A 17123-nucleotide genomic window follows, 5' to 3' on the forward strand; every position below is an offset into this window, starting at 1 on the left:
TCTGCACCTAAGTGCTGTCTTTCTAACAGTCACACTTTCACAGTGAATGTATTGGAAAGCAACTTGGGGTTTACTATATTGCCCAAGGATACCTTGGCACGCAGACTTGAGCAGGCTGGCTTGCCCTACCAACCTTTCAATCAGTAGATGACCGGCTCTACCTCCAGAGCTACAGCCAATCAAAGATGTTCAATAAATGAAAGCAGAATGTTTTCCTGCAGTAGTAGCAAGGTTAGATACAGTTTTCTGCTGTGACACTGGGCTAAACAAGTCAGCAGATAAATTTACCTGGAAGCCAAGCAAAATGCAGAGGTACCATGGTGGCCTGTCATTAAGGGAGTAAACTAAATCTATTTTTTTTCCTGTTGTCTCTTCTAGGGTTTCCTCTGTGTGAGACTCCCCAGGATCAGCTGTCAGCTGTGGCTGTTCGTCATCTTTGTCCTTTAAGAGAAGCACAGCAAAAGTCATTAGTCATTAATTAGTCATTAATTTAGCAATAATTCGTTTAATCCACTGCAATGCATTTCTTCCTCTGCATCATTTCAGCAACTGTTTGAAATTTTAATTACTTTAAATCCCAATTAATTGTATGCACAAGTTTGAATTTATTTAGGGTTTTTTTTATGTATGTATATATTTGAGCTTGTATGTATGTTTTTACATAAAAGGCCAATATACACTCAAATCTTTTAGTAAGTGCTCCTGCAAATTGCTGTGAAAGTGTTACTTTCTCAGCTGGAGTTGCTTTTTTTTTTCTTTACAGATGCTGCCTCCAGTTGGAGCTTCTGGTTTTTCTGTAATACTTGTATTCCATTTCCTTAACTGCTTGTGGTAGTATTGTGCTTCCATATTCTGCCAGATGGCATTACTACATGCATGGTAGTAATGTGGCTCTGTGATCCTCTTGCTTTGCCCCTGCGTTGGCAGTTATGAATCCTGAATTTCTGTTTGTCTGTGACTTCCTGGTGAAGTGCAATGCCTGTGCTTTGTGGGAAAACTGAGCTCAGGTTCACTGTCTCACTTATCTGTCTCTTTAAGTTGCTTGCCTGCTTACAAAAGACATATTCCCCTTTTACTCAACTGCCTGTCCAGTCTCCACCACTTTCTTCCTCCACTGTCCCTGGGATCCTCTGGCCTGCCAGTAACAGCTCCCCTATCTTATCTGAGTATTTATCTGTTGCTAATAACTTCTTGCAAAACACGACAGAATTATCTGGCCAAGCACTGGACTCAAGAGACTCAGCTGCCATACCTATACGGCTTTATCTAAACAAGGTTTGTCTTTGGGCCAACACAAGCATGTGCAACATTTATTCATGGAGCAGCTATAGACCAAATGTGCACCGTAATTGTGACAAGTAATTCTGGCCTCAGTGACCATAGCCATTCACCCCACTTCTTCCACAGTGATTGGTATCAATTGTGAGAGCTTAAAAAGTGTTAAAGCTTTCCCTCCTATGAAGTTTTTCTTTGTCTAAAAGAAGAGTAAGACTCTTAGGCCATTTTCTGATTGCTGGGGGTTACCAGAGGTTAAATCAAATCACCAGATTACTTCTGTTCAGTTCAGCTTTTGAGGCACCATAATTTTTTTTACAAAATTAGATCTGTGTAATGCTTATAAACATAAAAGAAAAGGATGAGTGGAAAACTACTTTTACCACTCATTTGGGACATTTTAAATACTTGGTGATGCCATTTGGTCTTACTAATGCCCTTGCTGGTCTATGTAAAAGCAGAAAAAATGTCCAAACAATAGCATTTCTGCTCCTTCTAAAATTGCATGGACACCCTCCATGCAATTATCAGTGCTTTCTTTTTGCTATTTATTATCAGTAATTTATGAAAAACAATAGTACTCAAAACTTACACTAACTACTGATCTTATCTATTTCTGATTTTATCTGTTTTGATTTTATATACTGTTTTGTTTGTTTGTTAAGCTTAAATTTCAAAACTTACATTAACTACTGATTTTATCTACTGTTCTGATTTTATCTGTTTTGATTTTATATACTGTTTTGTTTGTTTGTTTGTTTGTTAAGTGGGATTAGAGCTCTGGGTAGCTCCCCAACTGGGTCTAGACTGGGTCTAGAGAGTATTTTAAATTCAGGGAATTTAAAATAGAAAGTAGCTCGTCCACAGAAGGACTGGTAGCTCCCCTTACGATAAGGGTTCAGATCGCGCGAACAGGTGTGAAATGTGTGTGTTTAGTTAGTTAGTTTGTTTGCTTGTTTTAATCAATTTTAAATCATGCTTTTTATTTGTTTTTGTTTCTAATGTCTCTGTAAAGCACTTTGAATCACCTTGTTGTTGAATTGTGCTATACAAATAAATTTGCCTTGCCTTGCCTTGCCTTACTCTTACTAAACTGGCCTTTAAGTGATTGGCCCCAGATGGTAAGTTAAACCCATGTGGCTTTTTCTCCCAACGTCTGTGTGCTGCTGAAAGGAAATATGATGTCAGGAAATGTGAGCTACTGGGAGTGTAATGCTACCATTAGACAAGTGCAAATGCTGGTTGGAGGGGATTGAGCAGCTATTTATCTTCTGGAGAGACCACAAGAATCTCTCTTACTGGACATCTGGTTATGCTATGATGGAGAAAATAGTGTAGGGTCAGAACCCCTGATAGCCTGTCATGAAAATACCCCATACAATGTGATATATAAAGGTGTGGATGCAAGATAAGTGGTGAGAAAAGAAACAAAGGGATCAAAGATTTTAATAATATGACTAAAACCACAGAGAGTGTGACAAGATTGGGCATCAGCCAATCAAAGAAAAAGAAGACCAAGTAGTCTCATTCCCCACTGTCTTGTCTGCCATGGTGGATTCACAGCCACAGAGCACAGAGAGCCACTGTAAGGTTCCTTCAAATATTTATTTAGTACATTACTACTGTGATTAATGAGGAAACCAACACAGACATGAAAATCCTTCATGACTATTTTAGTTAATGGTAAAGGTGTTAGCTAACTAGCCATAAATACACTGATCAGTGTGCTGCCCTGACATTAGCTTTCGCTCTGAAATTTGACAGACATTCTGTCCATATGTCAGCAGTGTCTTTTTACTCAGTTTGCTCCACTGTTGGCAGTAAAAGAGCATTTTACTTCACCTCAGAGCCCTCATTCTGTATCACAGCATTGTGACTCAGGGGCATCAGTACATCACACTTTAAGTCACTGTGGAGGCGTGTGGTTTGTGGCTCAGTTCTAGGGGAGGGATGGACCAGTGTGTTCAGTTTTGTGGTGTCGGCTGGAGAAAGAGTGTTTAAAAAGCATTATATAAACTGGATAAACTGTCTGGGTTGTTGCTATAGCGTTCCAAAAACTTAGGCATGTCACGATGGATCCGTGGTCTGCTCAGCCAGTGGAGGTGCAAGCCAAGATAGTGACTGACCTGGTGGGGACACAGCGCCATCTTCTAGACAAGCGGCAGGAACAGTCCAAGCGGCAGATAAGGCTGCTCAAATGTCTGCTTGCTTGGGCTGGCTCCTCACTACCGCTGTTCCTGTTCCCCAGAGTCCGAGCATTGACGCTCCACCCAATGGACAAGAGGGAGGACCCCCAGGACTTCCCTGAAGTTTTACAGGCCACGGCGGAGACGTGCTGGCCACCTGAGAATGAATGCTCACTGTGGCTGCTGCCTCTGGTAGAAGTGGCGGCTTAGAGCTTAGCCTTTAGGTGGTTGTTAGGAATTGCTTTCTCAACATCCAGCAAATCATCATGGACCGACTGGGACTCTTGCATGAGCATCACTGCTATTGGTTCCTGAAAGGGGAGATGGGGGTGAGAGATTAGCCATTCGCCTACACTAGGAGGCTCCACAATTGAGTAGCCTGGGGGAAGCTTAGCTGTTGAACATGCTGACACTGATGCAGCTTATGGAGGGGTTCCCAGCATAAACAGCAGAGTCAGTTTGGCTGTCATCAGCCAACAAGTCTCAAGCTGGCCATAATGCTGGCTAAGGATCACCTTGCAGCAGGGAGCTGGCAGGGACCCACAGCTGATGGCTGATCTCAGCCCCAAGGAGGCCCTGTGGTGCATCCCCATTGCAGCCAGTGGAGTCCAACGTTTAATCACACTTCCACTTCTGATATCTCTCCACGGTCCTGGCATCTAGCGTCTTTGCACCTGCTATCATTAATGGAGGTCCCATTGAGTGCATTGGCATGGACCTCATTGAGCAATTTCACCAGCATCCAAGTGGATAGTGCTTTTTATTATTTCTGGTTGCAACACAATATCCCGAAGCAGTGCCACTGTGCACCATTTCTACAAAGACTCTATTTTTGACTGGTTTTGATCACAGAGTTGCAGTTGTACATAGTAAAACAAATAACAATACAAAAATTTGCAGTTCTCGTTATATATTTGAGAAAATGTCCATCCTTGAATTTGTGAATATTTTTTCTATAAATTTAAATCACAAGTATGTGAACATTTTTTACACGCAAGCATTTCAAATTACAAGTTCATATTTTTTCTACACATTCTCTCCTTTTATTTTACAAGCTCTCACATTTACAACATATTTACCCTCATAGTAATGCCAACAGACAGTCAGGTCAAACAAAAGGGGTGCTGAGAGTGAACGGGTCCAACCACCTATGCTGCCAAAGTTTGTTTGGATTTAGAGAACATTAGTATGGACATATGAGACCTAAAATCCAAAATGAAAAGTGTCATTCACAAAGTCCTCTAAAATAATATGAAAACCTGGAGCAGCTCAAACAAGAAATAAACCGCAGTTTAACCTCATTTAACACAAAGCTATAGTGACATTATATTGCCAGATGTATTTGCTCGTCTGGCTTCACAGCTGTATGAACTTGAGTGACAATCCGTTCTTAATCCATAGGATTTAATTTCGTGTTGCACAACTCTTTGCAGGTATAACAGCATCAACTCTTTTGGGAAGCCTGTCCACAAGGTTTAGGGGTGTTAGGCTGTTAGGTTTGTTAGGTTTTGGAGTGTTGGGTTTAGGCTTACAGTCTCCACTCTAATCCATCACAACTATGTTCTGTTGGGTTGACGTCAGGACTCTTTGCAGGCCAGTCAAGTCTTTCCACACTACACCAAACTTGCTCATCCATATCTTTATAGACCTTGCTTTGTGCACTGGTGCAAAGTCATGTTGGAACAGGAAGGGCCATCCCCAAACTGTTCCCACAAAGTTAAGAATATGAAATTTTCCAAAATGTCTTGGTATGCTGAACCATTAAGAGTTCCTTTCATTGGAACTATGGGGCTGAACCCGGCTTTTGAGAAAAAACCCAACTCTATAATTTGCCTCCACCAAACTTTATACATGGCACAGTGCAGCCAGATAGGTACAATTCTTCTGATAACCACCAAAGCTAGACCTGTCCATTCAGGGCTGGACTGGGACAAAAAATCGGCCCGGGCATTTTGACCCACCAAAAATGTGACATCATTCAGGGGTAAAACCGCAAAGGATTCTGGGAACTTGTGGCAAGAGGTACTAGCGCATGCAGGCTTTCAATTGAACTCAGTTACACAGCGATAAAAAGAAACACAAAAAATGGCAAGAAGCTGTTGTATTATTAACTGCAATAGCCGGTGTTGTGCCAAAAAGGGATTGTCTGCCAAAAACTAATTTCCGGTATTTGCCAAAAACTGATTGCTCGTATTTAAATTGCTATAAGTAACTTGTTGGGCTATAATATGTGAAACATAAGTCAAATGCATCCCTCATGGATGACATAAAGTCATCTCTCCATCTCTCTCTCCTGCTCTTTTATTTCTCTCTCTTGCTCCATCTCTCTCTGCTGCTCTTCTGTCTCCTCTGTCACAGACTTCTCCACTTTTGATGATAAATCAGCCTGGTGCAACATGTAAGGATTGGCACAATTTGTTAAGATTTTGAAGAGTTTGAGAAATTAACCTTAAGCATAAAATAAAATTTACTATCAGTAACTTCATAGCACCTGCCCAGCAGTATATAAACTCCGTCATGCTAGCTAGTACGCAGTACCAGTTATTCTAAGCGACTGTAAAAAGTCAGCACAACGAAAACAAACTACAACTAAACTTGGTTTATATCTGACACAGATAGACAGCAGGTCATAACTTCTTACCTGAAGTTCAGTTCTTCTGCCACTATGACCGGCGGCCGCCTCGGGTCTCTCCTCCTCTCCCCTTTCCCTTATCCACCTGCTGGCCTCCACCACTTGCTGATGTTGCTAAATCTGTGGAAGCTATGCCATAGCTACCGCCAAACAATTCAGTTAGTTTTACACATTTGGCAGCGTCTGCCTGAAGGGCTTGTTTCTTTTTGGCCCTAATTTTTTCTGCACCTCCTTTCCTTTTGTTGTTCTCCATTTTCTTTAGTTCGTCTATAAGATTGCTAAACAAGGGGGAGGGTGCATCCGACCTCCTCGGCTGTAATTGGTCCAGCCCAGAGTCGATCATGACCAATTGGCCAATCCAACACCTTTCATTATTTATACCCTTCCAAAAAAAAAAATCGATCGGCCCATAAAAACAAAAAATCGCCCGGTGGGCTGCCAATCCCAATCGCTTCCACTCTGTTATAATATTACTAACAGTTGACTGTGGAATAATAGTATGAAAATTCCATGACTGGACTTGTGACACAGGACATCCTACCACAGTATCACACTGTAATTTGTTGAGCCCCTTAGAACGACCCATTCTTTTACAAACATTTCTAGAAGCAGTCTGCATGCCTAGGTACTTGATTTTGGATTAGAATTTCATTTTTTGATAACATTTCACTTGAACTCTCAAAATGAAGTCCATACAGATGTTGGAGCATGTGAAGAAGGCCACCATTAAGTGAAAAAAACACCATCCTTGATAGCTGATACTGGGAGGTTTGAAAGCCTCACCTTTAAACCACCAGTATACCTCTTGCCATTCTGGCGAGATAGCTTAATTGTTGTCTCATCTTACCCTAAAAATCTTCTCCAGAAAGCACACACTTCAGTTGTGCTTGAAGGTATTTATACTGGAGCAGGGGCTTCGTTTTTAGTCTGCATCTTTCCAGTTTAATGATGTTAAACTTTGTAGATCATAGAGCTTCATTGAGTCAAGCTCTAAGAATAACGCCGCCTCCTTAAAATTTTCAAATTGATCTGAGTATTTATTGAACCAGTGAGTTCTTTCAAAGAAATCCTTTTCATGCTTGCAAAGAGAAACTGCGAATTCTATTCAATCATGATGCACTAATAAAAAGTTAACAGGCCTTAAACCTGCCAAATCAAAAGACACTTGAGAACCTTCAGCATATTTATTAAAACATCTAAGTGAGTGTATATATATATATGAGCCTGTGTGTATGTTTTTAACCCTGTATGGTTTAAAGAAATCCAATATAAATTCGAACTTGTCCACCTAATTCTTGTTTTTTTTTAAATGCATTAAAGATGTAGAATTCAAAGAAAGCATTAAAAGCCCCAAACTACCATGACATACATGCCCATAATGAGTGTACAGAAATGTCTGACCTTGTAGATCATGTTATACAATCTTTCTAGCTTCCTTCTTCTTTTACCAGTCATAGTCCCTTCATTTAGAATCTCACCACTTTCACCTTTGCAATTCTGGCCTTATTTCTCTCTTGCTTCCTCCTAGCATGCCTTCCCTCCTTTCTCACCTTTTGTGTTCTGACAACAGTAGCACAGTTTTCACCCTATTGGGCAACATTATGAGATGAAGTCATTTTGAACCTGGCCCCCGACCAAACAGGTATGGACATGTCATTCATCTCATTCATTATGTCATTCGTTATCATCCAGTGATTCGGTCAATATTTTACTTCTAACACCTCTCCTTGTACAATATTCCCGCCCCGTGTGCCAAAAAAAAAGAAAAAAAAGAAAAGAGAGAAAGACAACCCAACCAAAACAACCAAGGACAAAGCAAAGACACTATTGTTATGGCGGAATCTTCATGAAATCCATCCATCCATCGCTTTGTCAGTGTACTTAATCACTATGTATTAACAGGGTCTATACTATTGCAACAGCATTCTTTCTATGTGTTTCACATATTAGAACCAGAAGGTTCTAAAATTCACTAAAGTCTTCATCACTAGGTCCACAGTGGGGAACACAACTGTCTTTGAAACCTGCTGTGTCTCAGAGGTTGTGCTCTGCACTCATGTCTGTGAAGGTTCTCAGTCATCCAGGTCATCGTAGTCAAAGGAGCTTGCAAAGAAAAGCGTCTGGACTTCTTTAAGTTGCCTGAAGACGTTTCACCTCTCATCCGAGAAGCTTCTTCAGTTCTAAGGTCAAATGGTGGAGAGTCCCAGATTTAAACCCAGTGGGAATATCCCCCCAAAGAGGGACAAAGGACCCCCTGATGATCCTCTAATCACATGAGTCAAGGTGTGAAAACGGGTGTGGGTCACAATCAGCCAGGGTTTCGGGTGAGCTCATTGTGAAACCTGGCCCCACCTTATCATGCGGTTTCCTGAGGTGAGATGGCCCAGGATGTGAGTGGGCGTTAAGGAGTCTGGGGAGGGAACTCAAAACTGGATTATAGATGGCAGACAGTTGGTGTTATAAACCACAGCCTCTGTTCAAAGATGGTCGCTCACAGTGGACACAGATGGCTTCTTTCACTCCTCTTTCAAACCATCTGTCCTCTCTGTCCAAATGTGAACATTGGCATCCTCGAAAGAGTGACCTTTATCCTTTAGATCCAAATGGACTGCTGAGTCTTGTCCTGTGGAGGTGGCTCTTCTATGTTGTGCCATGCGCTTGTGAAGTGGCTGTTTGGTCTCTCCAATGTAGAGGTCTGGGCATTCCTCGCTACACTGTACAGCATACACCACATTGTTAAGTCTGTGTTTTGGAGTTTTGTCTTTCGGGTGAACCAGTTTTTGTCTGAGTGTGTTGCTGGGTCTGAAATGCACTGGGATGTCATGCTTGGAGAAAACTCTCCTGAGTTTCTCTGATACACCGGCTACATAGGGGATGACAATGTTGTTGCGTCTGTCTTTCTTATCCTCCCTCACTGGTGTCTGATCTTCTTTTCTGTGCCTCTTTGCTGACTTTATGAACGCCCAATTAGGATAACCGCATGTTTTGAGTGCTACATATGTGTGTTCCTTCTTTGTCCCTTTAGGCTTAGAGGGAACATGCTCTGCCCGGTGGTGTAGGGTCCTAATTACTCCAAGTTTGTGTTCCAGAGGGTGATGGGAGTCAAAGAGGAGGTACTGGTCCGTGTGTGTGGGCTTGCGGTAAACTTCGATGTTGAGGTTGCCATTCTCTTCAATGTGCACAGCGCAGTCCAGGAAAGGCAAACAGTCGTCCTTTGTGTCTTCCCTAGTGAACTTGATGTTTTTATCCAAGGCATTAATGTTCGCAGTGAAAGATTCCACTTCTTGTGTCTTGATTTTGACCCAGGAGTCGTCTACATATCTGTACCAGTGGCTGGGTACTCTTCCTTTGAAAGAGCCTTCCTTTCCAATTCCTCCATGTAAAGGTTGGCTACAATAGGTGACACAGGGGAGCCCATGGCACAGCCACGTTTTTGTCTGTAGAAGCCTTCATTGTATTTGAGGTATGTTGTGGTAAGGCAGAGGTCTAACAGTGTGCAAATCTGATCGGGTGTGAAGTTGGTCCTGTCTTCTAAGGAGCTGTCTTCTTGTAGTCGTTTTCTGACAGTGTACACTACCTCCGTGGTGGGTATGCAAGTGAAGAGAGAGACTACATCAAAGGACACCATGGTTTCATCTGGATCCAGGGTAAGTTTCTGGACCTTGTCGGCAGTGTTGGGGAGTAACGGAATACATGTACCGCCGTTACGTATTTAAAATACAAAATATGAGTAACTGTATTCCGTTACAGTTACGTTTAAAAAGGTGGTATTCAGAATACAGTTACTTTGTTGAAATAAATGGATTACACTGCGGTACTTTCCTGTTTCATTTTGTCGCGGGTCAGGACTGTTTGGGTTTTGTTTGACAGCTACGTTCTTTTGTTCCAGGCGGCAGCGTTATGGTTGCCATGGTTACAGGGCGACGCTCTCTCTCTCTCTCTCTCTGCGACTGTGTGTTTCCTGGGTGAGAGAGCGCCTTTTCGTTGTTGTTGTTGTTGTGCTAAGCTAACAGGCTGAATGCTACAAGCATAGCTCTAAAGAATGTAGCATCATGGGCAGTGTAGTCCGTGTTGCAGGGAGAATGGACTGCCATACACGTTATGGGTCTGTGAGCGCGAGGAGGGAGAAAAAGGGGAGTGGAAAGGTACGAGTTGTCATCGAGGAAAAACGGGAGCTGGAAGCATGTAAATATAACAATAACCACTGCAGCCAAGAAGAGTGCCTGACGAGCCCAGTTGTAAGTAAGCTATTAAGACTCGACTGTACACCGTGTTCGTGTTTTCCTCCGAAAACAATAAGTTCCGTTGGAGCAGTCTTTCAACGCCTCTCTCTGTCTCTCGCAAGAAAAGTTGACCCACACAACAAAGTAAAGCTATTTTTCGGCTACGAGCCGACAGGGACCCCGCCGTATTAGTCAGAGGTCCCTTTACTACAGTTCGGAGTCGCGGACCTTCAGTAACAGTAATAAATCACACAGCAATAGTACATTCACGTTGTTGTAAAAAGCATGATAATCTATTAAGTAATCCAAAGTATTCAGAATACGTTACTGTCATTGAGTAACGTAACGGAATACGTTACAGAATACATTTTGGGGCATGTATTCTGTATTCTGTAATGGAATACATTTTAAAAGTGACCTTCCCAACACTGCTTGTCGGTGAATTCGGTGGAGTTCTTGATGTGGTGTGGGGTGTTCCCCACGAGAGGTGCAAGGATGGTAGCAAGGTGTTTTGAAATGTTGTAAGTAGCTGAGTTTATGCTACTGACGTGGGACACCTTCCTTGTGGATTTTATGAAGTCCGTAAAAGCAGGGTATGGCATCCCCTGGGTAAAGGCGGTGATATGTAAGGCGGTCAATGATTTTGTCCTTTTCAAGGTCTTGAAGGCAAGCTAGAACTTTCTTTTTTCTTTTTCTTTTTTATTTGTAGCTGCTTGTGGGGTCTCGCTTTAAGGCTTCGTAGGTATTGTTGTCACTGAGGAGAGTAGTGATCTTTGTGTGGTAATCTGTAGTGTTTAGGACCATGGTGTATCTTCCCTTATCAGCTGGTAAAATAGTGATGTTGTGGTCTTTGCTCAGGGAAGCGACGGCCTTCTTTTCTTGTATTGTGAGGTTGGATGGAGGGACTTTGGCACTGGAGAGGGTGGCTGAGACTTTCATCCTGATTTGCTCTGCTTCTCTCTGTGATGATTTATTTATCCGTATGGCAGTTTCTGTGGCTGTGATGAGGTCCACTATGGGCAACTGTTGCGGAGAAATGGCAAAATTGAGTACTTTGGCTAATACTCTCTTTTCAGGTTCAGTGAGATTCCGGTCTGAAAAGATCTTTATCCATTTCTCCTGTCTTCAGGTGTGTTTTCTTCTCTGAGTTGTGTAGGTTCAGAATGAGGAGTGTGTGTTTTTGAAAGCAAGGTGTGCAATTTCCTGTGTTGTCTTTCTTTTCCTTTAGAGCATAGGTATCAAACTCTGGCTCCCGGGCCAGATTTGGCCCGCAGTGTAATTACATTTGGCCCGCGAAGCCATACCAAATTACTATTAGAGCTGGCCTACTGGTATTATACAGCTAATATCTATATATATATATCGTTTAGTATTAAGCCTTGCTTGTTCCATATTCAGTTTTTCAGCAAAACTTGTTTGAGTCAATAAGAAAAGATTGATTCTTATATCTGGAGGAAGATTTTTTTTAAATAAATATTAATGTTAGCCCGCAACATTGTTCCAGTTTTGAATTTTGGCCCACTGTGTATTTGAGTTTGACACCCCTGCTTTAGAGTGTTGGGCCTGCTGAGCCTTGTCCACAAACTTGTAAACCTCTTCTAAGATTGGAGAGGGTAGAAGGGTTTCCGGTTCCTGCAGAGTCTGGCTGATCTTGATCTAGATGGCATCTATAGTGAAATGGACCTGTCTTATCCTTTCACTTAAAAGCTGATTTTGGCTCAGACAAAAACTGGTTCACCTGAAAGACAAAACTCCAAAACACAGACTTAACAATGTGGTGTATGCTGTACAGTGTAGCGAGGAATGCCCAGACCTCTACATTGGAGAGACCAAACAGCCACTTCACAAGCGCATGGCACAACATAGAAGAGCCACCTCCACAGGACAAGACTCAGCAGTCCATTTGGATCTAAAGGATAAAGGTCACTCTTTCGAGGATGCCAATGTTCACATTTGGACAGAGAGGACAGATGGTTTGAAAGAGGAGTGAAAGAAGCCATCTATGTCCACTGTGAGCGACCATCTTTGAACAGAGGCGGTGGTTTACGACACCAACTGTCTGCCATCTATAATCCAGTTTTGAGTTCCCTCCCCAGACTCCTTAACGCCCACTCACATCCTGGGCCATCTCACCTCAGGAAACCGCATGATAAGGTGGGGCCAGGTTTCACAATGAGCTCACCCGAAACCCTGGCTGATTGTGACCCACACCCGTTTTCACACCTTGACTCATGTGATTAGAGGATCATCAGGGGGTCCTTTTGTCCCTCTTTGGGGGGATATTCCCACTGGGTTTAAATCTGGGACTCTCCACCATTTGACCTTAGAACTGAAGAAGCTTCTCGGATGAGAGGTGAAACGTCTTCAAGCAACTTAAAGAAGTCCAGACGCCTTTCTTTGCAAGCTCCTTTGACTGCTCTGCACTCACTTATCTCTTCAAACAAAGTTGACACCTTGTTGTGTGAATGTCACCATTCCATCAGTCTCAACCACTCAGTTGCAAACCCATCTGTACCACATTTCCTCTCCAGCAAGAAGCATCTTCAGACATTTGCTTCAGTTATTATTTGCTTCCATCTAGTGGCTCTCTTTCTGTAACCCAGCATCTACAGATAACAGAAATACATATGACTGGATGTGGGTAAGCTGTTCACTTCAGGGTCAGCTGAACAAATCTTCAGTTGTTGCTGCATTGTTTTTATTTGTCTGGGTTTTGAGTTACTGAGTCAGATTTCTCACTTTAATGTTTAAAATGCTTTTCACTCTACAGACATCTCAATGTGAACTGCCAAAAGTCTATTTGATAATGTTTTTAGGTTTGTTTATTATGTAAGATGCTACTTAATAAAATGACTATACACTACATCCTTTCAAAACTGAGGCAAACAATATGCTACAAAACCATGTCTGGGTTTTGATACCCTCTCTAACCTTCACCTGGAGAGGGTAGAGTGCCCACTCTGGGTCAGGTTTGAGTTCCTGCCCAAGTAGAGGAGTTTAAGTATCTCAGGGTCTTGTTCGCGAGTGACAGGAGAAGGGAGCGGGAGATAGACAGCAGGATTGGAGAAATTGCGAATACAAGCAGCGGAAATGGGCTTCTTCCCAAGGGTAATTCAGCCATCTGGGAGGGGCTCAGAGTAGGGCCGCTGCTCCTCCACATCGGAAGGAGCCCGTTGAGGTGGTTCAGGCATCTGATAAGGATGCCTCCTGGGCTTCTCTTGAGTGAGGTGTTCTGGGCATGTCCCACCTGGAGGAGGTTCCAGGGCAGACCTAGGACAAACTGAAGAGATCATATCTCTTATTTGGCTGGCCTGGGGACACCTTGGTGCCAAATAAGCTGGAGGAGGTGGCTGGGGAGAGGGAGGTCTGGGCTTCTCTGCTTAACTTGCTGCCCCCACGACCTGGCCCCGGATAAGCTGAAGAAGATGGATGGATGGATGATTTTGATATACTGAGTTAGATTTTTCATTCTCCCATTAAAAGTAATCTCAACACTGTTTGATCACATTAAACAGCCAAAAAAAGGGTCATTTTAATACAGCGCCACACCACTTTTGCTCCAGAGCTCTTGGAATACATTAAAATTGGATTTAGAGGACAATAAAACAAGAAGTTAAAGAGACAAGTGAGCTATTCATAGATAAGCTGATTGTCTATTTAACGTTTAACCTCAACCGTCAAGCTATGTACAGGAGTTGCCTGATGGTCAGGTGATCAAGTTCTGCCAAGTGATCATGGACTGCTGTTAGCTTCTTCAGCAATGTGCTAGTATTGTCTCAATTGACCGACTAACATTAGCTTTCCTGATTCTTCTTCACCACAGGGGCTTTCTTTACTTGCATCCTTGATCTCATACCTGAGACGAGGCAGTTGCTTTATCCTTAGCTCAGCAGATGCTCAGTTAAAATGCTGTTTTCTACCAGAGTTGCTTATCGTGTCCATGCATCTCACTATTGTTCCCATTGTGCTGGCTGTAGTCTCTGGATCTCTTGCTTTGATTGCACCAGGTGCCAGGTACTTCTCGGTCAGTGTGGATATTGGTCGTCTGTTAATTCATAACTACTCATGGGTTTGGATGCCACAGTACACTTTTTATCAATATGTCCTGGTTCCACAAGAGGACATACTGATGAAAAGTGGCCTTGTTGAGACAGGTGATGTCCGAGCTGTTATTACTTTAGTCGTGTATCTCTTGCTCTTCCAAGGTGTGTGGGGGTGTGTGCATGTGTGTGTGTGTGTGTGTTGATTTTCCTTCTCACAAAGTGACTTTGTTGCTCAAATGAAATATCACATAGGATCATAAATGTATTATAAATCCTACAGACTCAAGGGACACAATAATCTTATAACACTTGTTTTTAGCATGTTTTTGCCAGGTAACTATTGTAGAGGTTAAAATTTAAGAGAAAAATATAAGTAGACCTTTCTTCCAAAAAGGCTAAAACAAAACTTTGACAATTGTAGATGCATGTTGTGTACAATGCACTTTAATAAAACTAACTTAAAAGAGAGAAGTGAAATTAAGATGTGATTTTCCCCAAAGGAGGAGGCTTTGATATATAATACAAGGTTAGCTAAATATGATAAATAAGGCCCAGTTTTGCAGATGATGACAGATTCACGTGCTTGCCCATCTGCAGTGGAGTTTGTTTATGTTCTAATTTTCTTTCTTCAGTCAATTGCCATGGGTAGGAAGAGGAAAACATCAGCCTTAAAGTCAGCTGTGTACACTTGAACACCACATGCAGTCTAAACTTTTTTTTCCCCATTTATACACAAACAGCCATGGAGTCCGCTCCACTTACATATCCCTCCTTTTGGGCAACACATGCACCCTTTGTTGATTTCACATTCCAGAGTGGCTTACATTTAGCTCTTAGTGCTGTATTGAAAGAATATCACACTGTAGCTCTTTTTAACTTTAGTCTGCTAATATAAGCAAACATACAACATTGTCAAAATCTTAAGTAGTGACTCTGTGTTATTATATGTTTTCCATTTGTCTTTGTGACAGAGTTGGAGTCTTATGACACCAAAAAAATCAATCAAGATCGGCCGGTGCGCCGAAAGAAGAAAGAAAATCAGTCTGGAAACTTTAGAGCAGATAAAGACAACACATCACTTACCCCAAATGCAGGATTGTCTGTCCCCTGGTCATTGAGTCCAAGCTCTATTGTTTCTTCTGTCGTGAGATGCATTGTGGTAAATCAGGCAAGGTGTTGTAAACTCCGCATAAATACAAAAACACACAAGGTGGGAGTAAATCTCTAACTGAGCACAGAAATAAAAGGGACAACATTAATAACCCATTTCCCTAGTTTTGCTAGGAATGCTGACTATCGCAGTCAGAAAGAGAACGGCTTAGTTATTTTGTAATCTCCTCTTTGGCTCTGAAAACTTTCTGGGCTGCTGCTGGGTGAGTGTGAGCTCTAGTTACTCTGACTTTGGGTCATGTGCCTGCTGTTGTGTGATGATGGACCTATTGAGAATAGCGAAGCAAGTTTGTCACATGCATCTTTATTTACACATGAATCATACTGTTATCAAATATTTGCAGGTGAAATATTTAAGGAATTTAACAAAGTGGCAGATTTCAGCTTTTGATGTTCATCTTTGGATTGGATCTATGGATACCATGTTTCCACTTGACACATTACGATACCCGACACTAATTGCAGCTGTATTAAAATAAATCACAAATCATTGTATTTTGCTCACTGCACTGAGGCAAAAACTTAATTTAAAAAAACTTTTGAAACTTACTGTGACGCACAATCATCTTTCCTTATAAGCAATATAATTTATTTTCTCCTAGAATTGTTTTTTTGTGGTCTATTAATTTGCAACAGCTCAGTGATAAAGAGATTGACCTCGAGTGCTATCATGAGCAAACTAGTTCAAAGACGTTACATAATTATGCATTTTATGTCCAACATGGAAAAATTAAGTGCTCACACAACAATAAAGCATTTCAGAAGCTTAAATGCAGATTTCTGTATTTCTCCTATAGAAACCTTGCCTTCTTTAACTAAACACCTTATAACTAGACTTGATTCTGCATTTCTCATTGTAACAGTGCTTAACCAATTTATTTGACCACCTCTCGTAAAACAAGAAAACTTAAACGTTTTAGAAATCTGTCTAAACCTTCTTTAAAACTAAAACTAATATTGTTATTTATTAGGGAAAACAATAAACTGGAAAATTAATTAATCACCCATAACATTCAACCACTAAAGTTACTTTTTTTTGTTTTTTGTTATGCAGAAGCCAGACAACACACACCATCCAGCCATCCATCCATCTTCTTCCACTTATCGGGAGCTGGGTCACGGGGGCAGCAGCCTAAGCAGAGAAACCTAGACCTCCCTCTCCCCAGCCACCTCCTCCAGCTTGTCCAGGGTAACACCAAGGGTTTCCCAGGCCAACTAAGAGATATAATCTTACCAGCGTGTCCTGGCTCTACCCTGGGGCCTCATCCCGGTGGGACATACCCGGAACAGAAGCATCCTTGTCAGATGCACGAACCTCCTCAATTGGCTCCTTTCGATGTGGCAGAGCCGCTCTTGAGTACTTTGAGCTCTACTCTGGCAGACTCCCTAATGGAGAGGCCAGCCACCCTTTGGAGAAAGCTAATTCCTGCTGCTTGTATCCATGTCACTACCCAAGGCTCGTGACCATAGATGAGCTTGGGGATGTAAATTGACTGGGAGAGGAGCTTTGCCTTTATGCTCAGCTCTCTCTTCACCACGATGGACTGGTACTATGTCCGTATCACTGCAGCCACAGCACCAGCTCTCGTCTCCC

At 42.1% G+C, this 17123-nt stretch overlaps 1 protein-coding gene across 2 annotated transcripts in view; it reads right to left on the reverse strand.

The window, feature by feature from the left end:
* si:dkey-106n21.1 (solute carrier family 23 member 2) overlaps positions 1–16070 on the reverse strand; it is a 59144-nt gene extending 43074 nt beyond the window's left edge. The window contains exons 1-2 of one of the 2 annotated variants that reach the window (XM_040026518.1): positions 15443–16070; positions 289–441 (exon numbers count right to left, since the gene is read on the reverse strand). In XM_040026518.1, coding sequence (XP_039882452.1) covers positions 289–441; positions 15443–15514 — 225 coding nt within the window. In that variant the 5' untranslated portion in view covers positions 15515–16070. Of the gene's footprint in view, positions 1–288; positions 442–3401; positions 5430–15442 lie in introns of those variants that run through there. The other variant, XM_040026519.1, reaches the window with a different exon arrangement.
* Positions 16071–17123: the final 1053 nt, after the last annotated feature.

This window comes from Simochromis diagramma, unplaced genomic scaffold (genome assembly GCF_900408965.1).
Source record: "Simochromis diagramma unplaced genomic scaffold, fSimDia1.1 OVJJ01000293.1, whole genome shotgun sequence".
Classification (NCBI taxonomy): Eukaryota; Metazoa; Chordata; class Actinopteri; order Cichliformes; family Cichlidae; genus Simochromis; species Simochromis diagramma.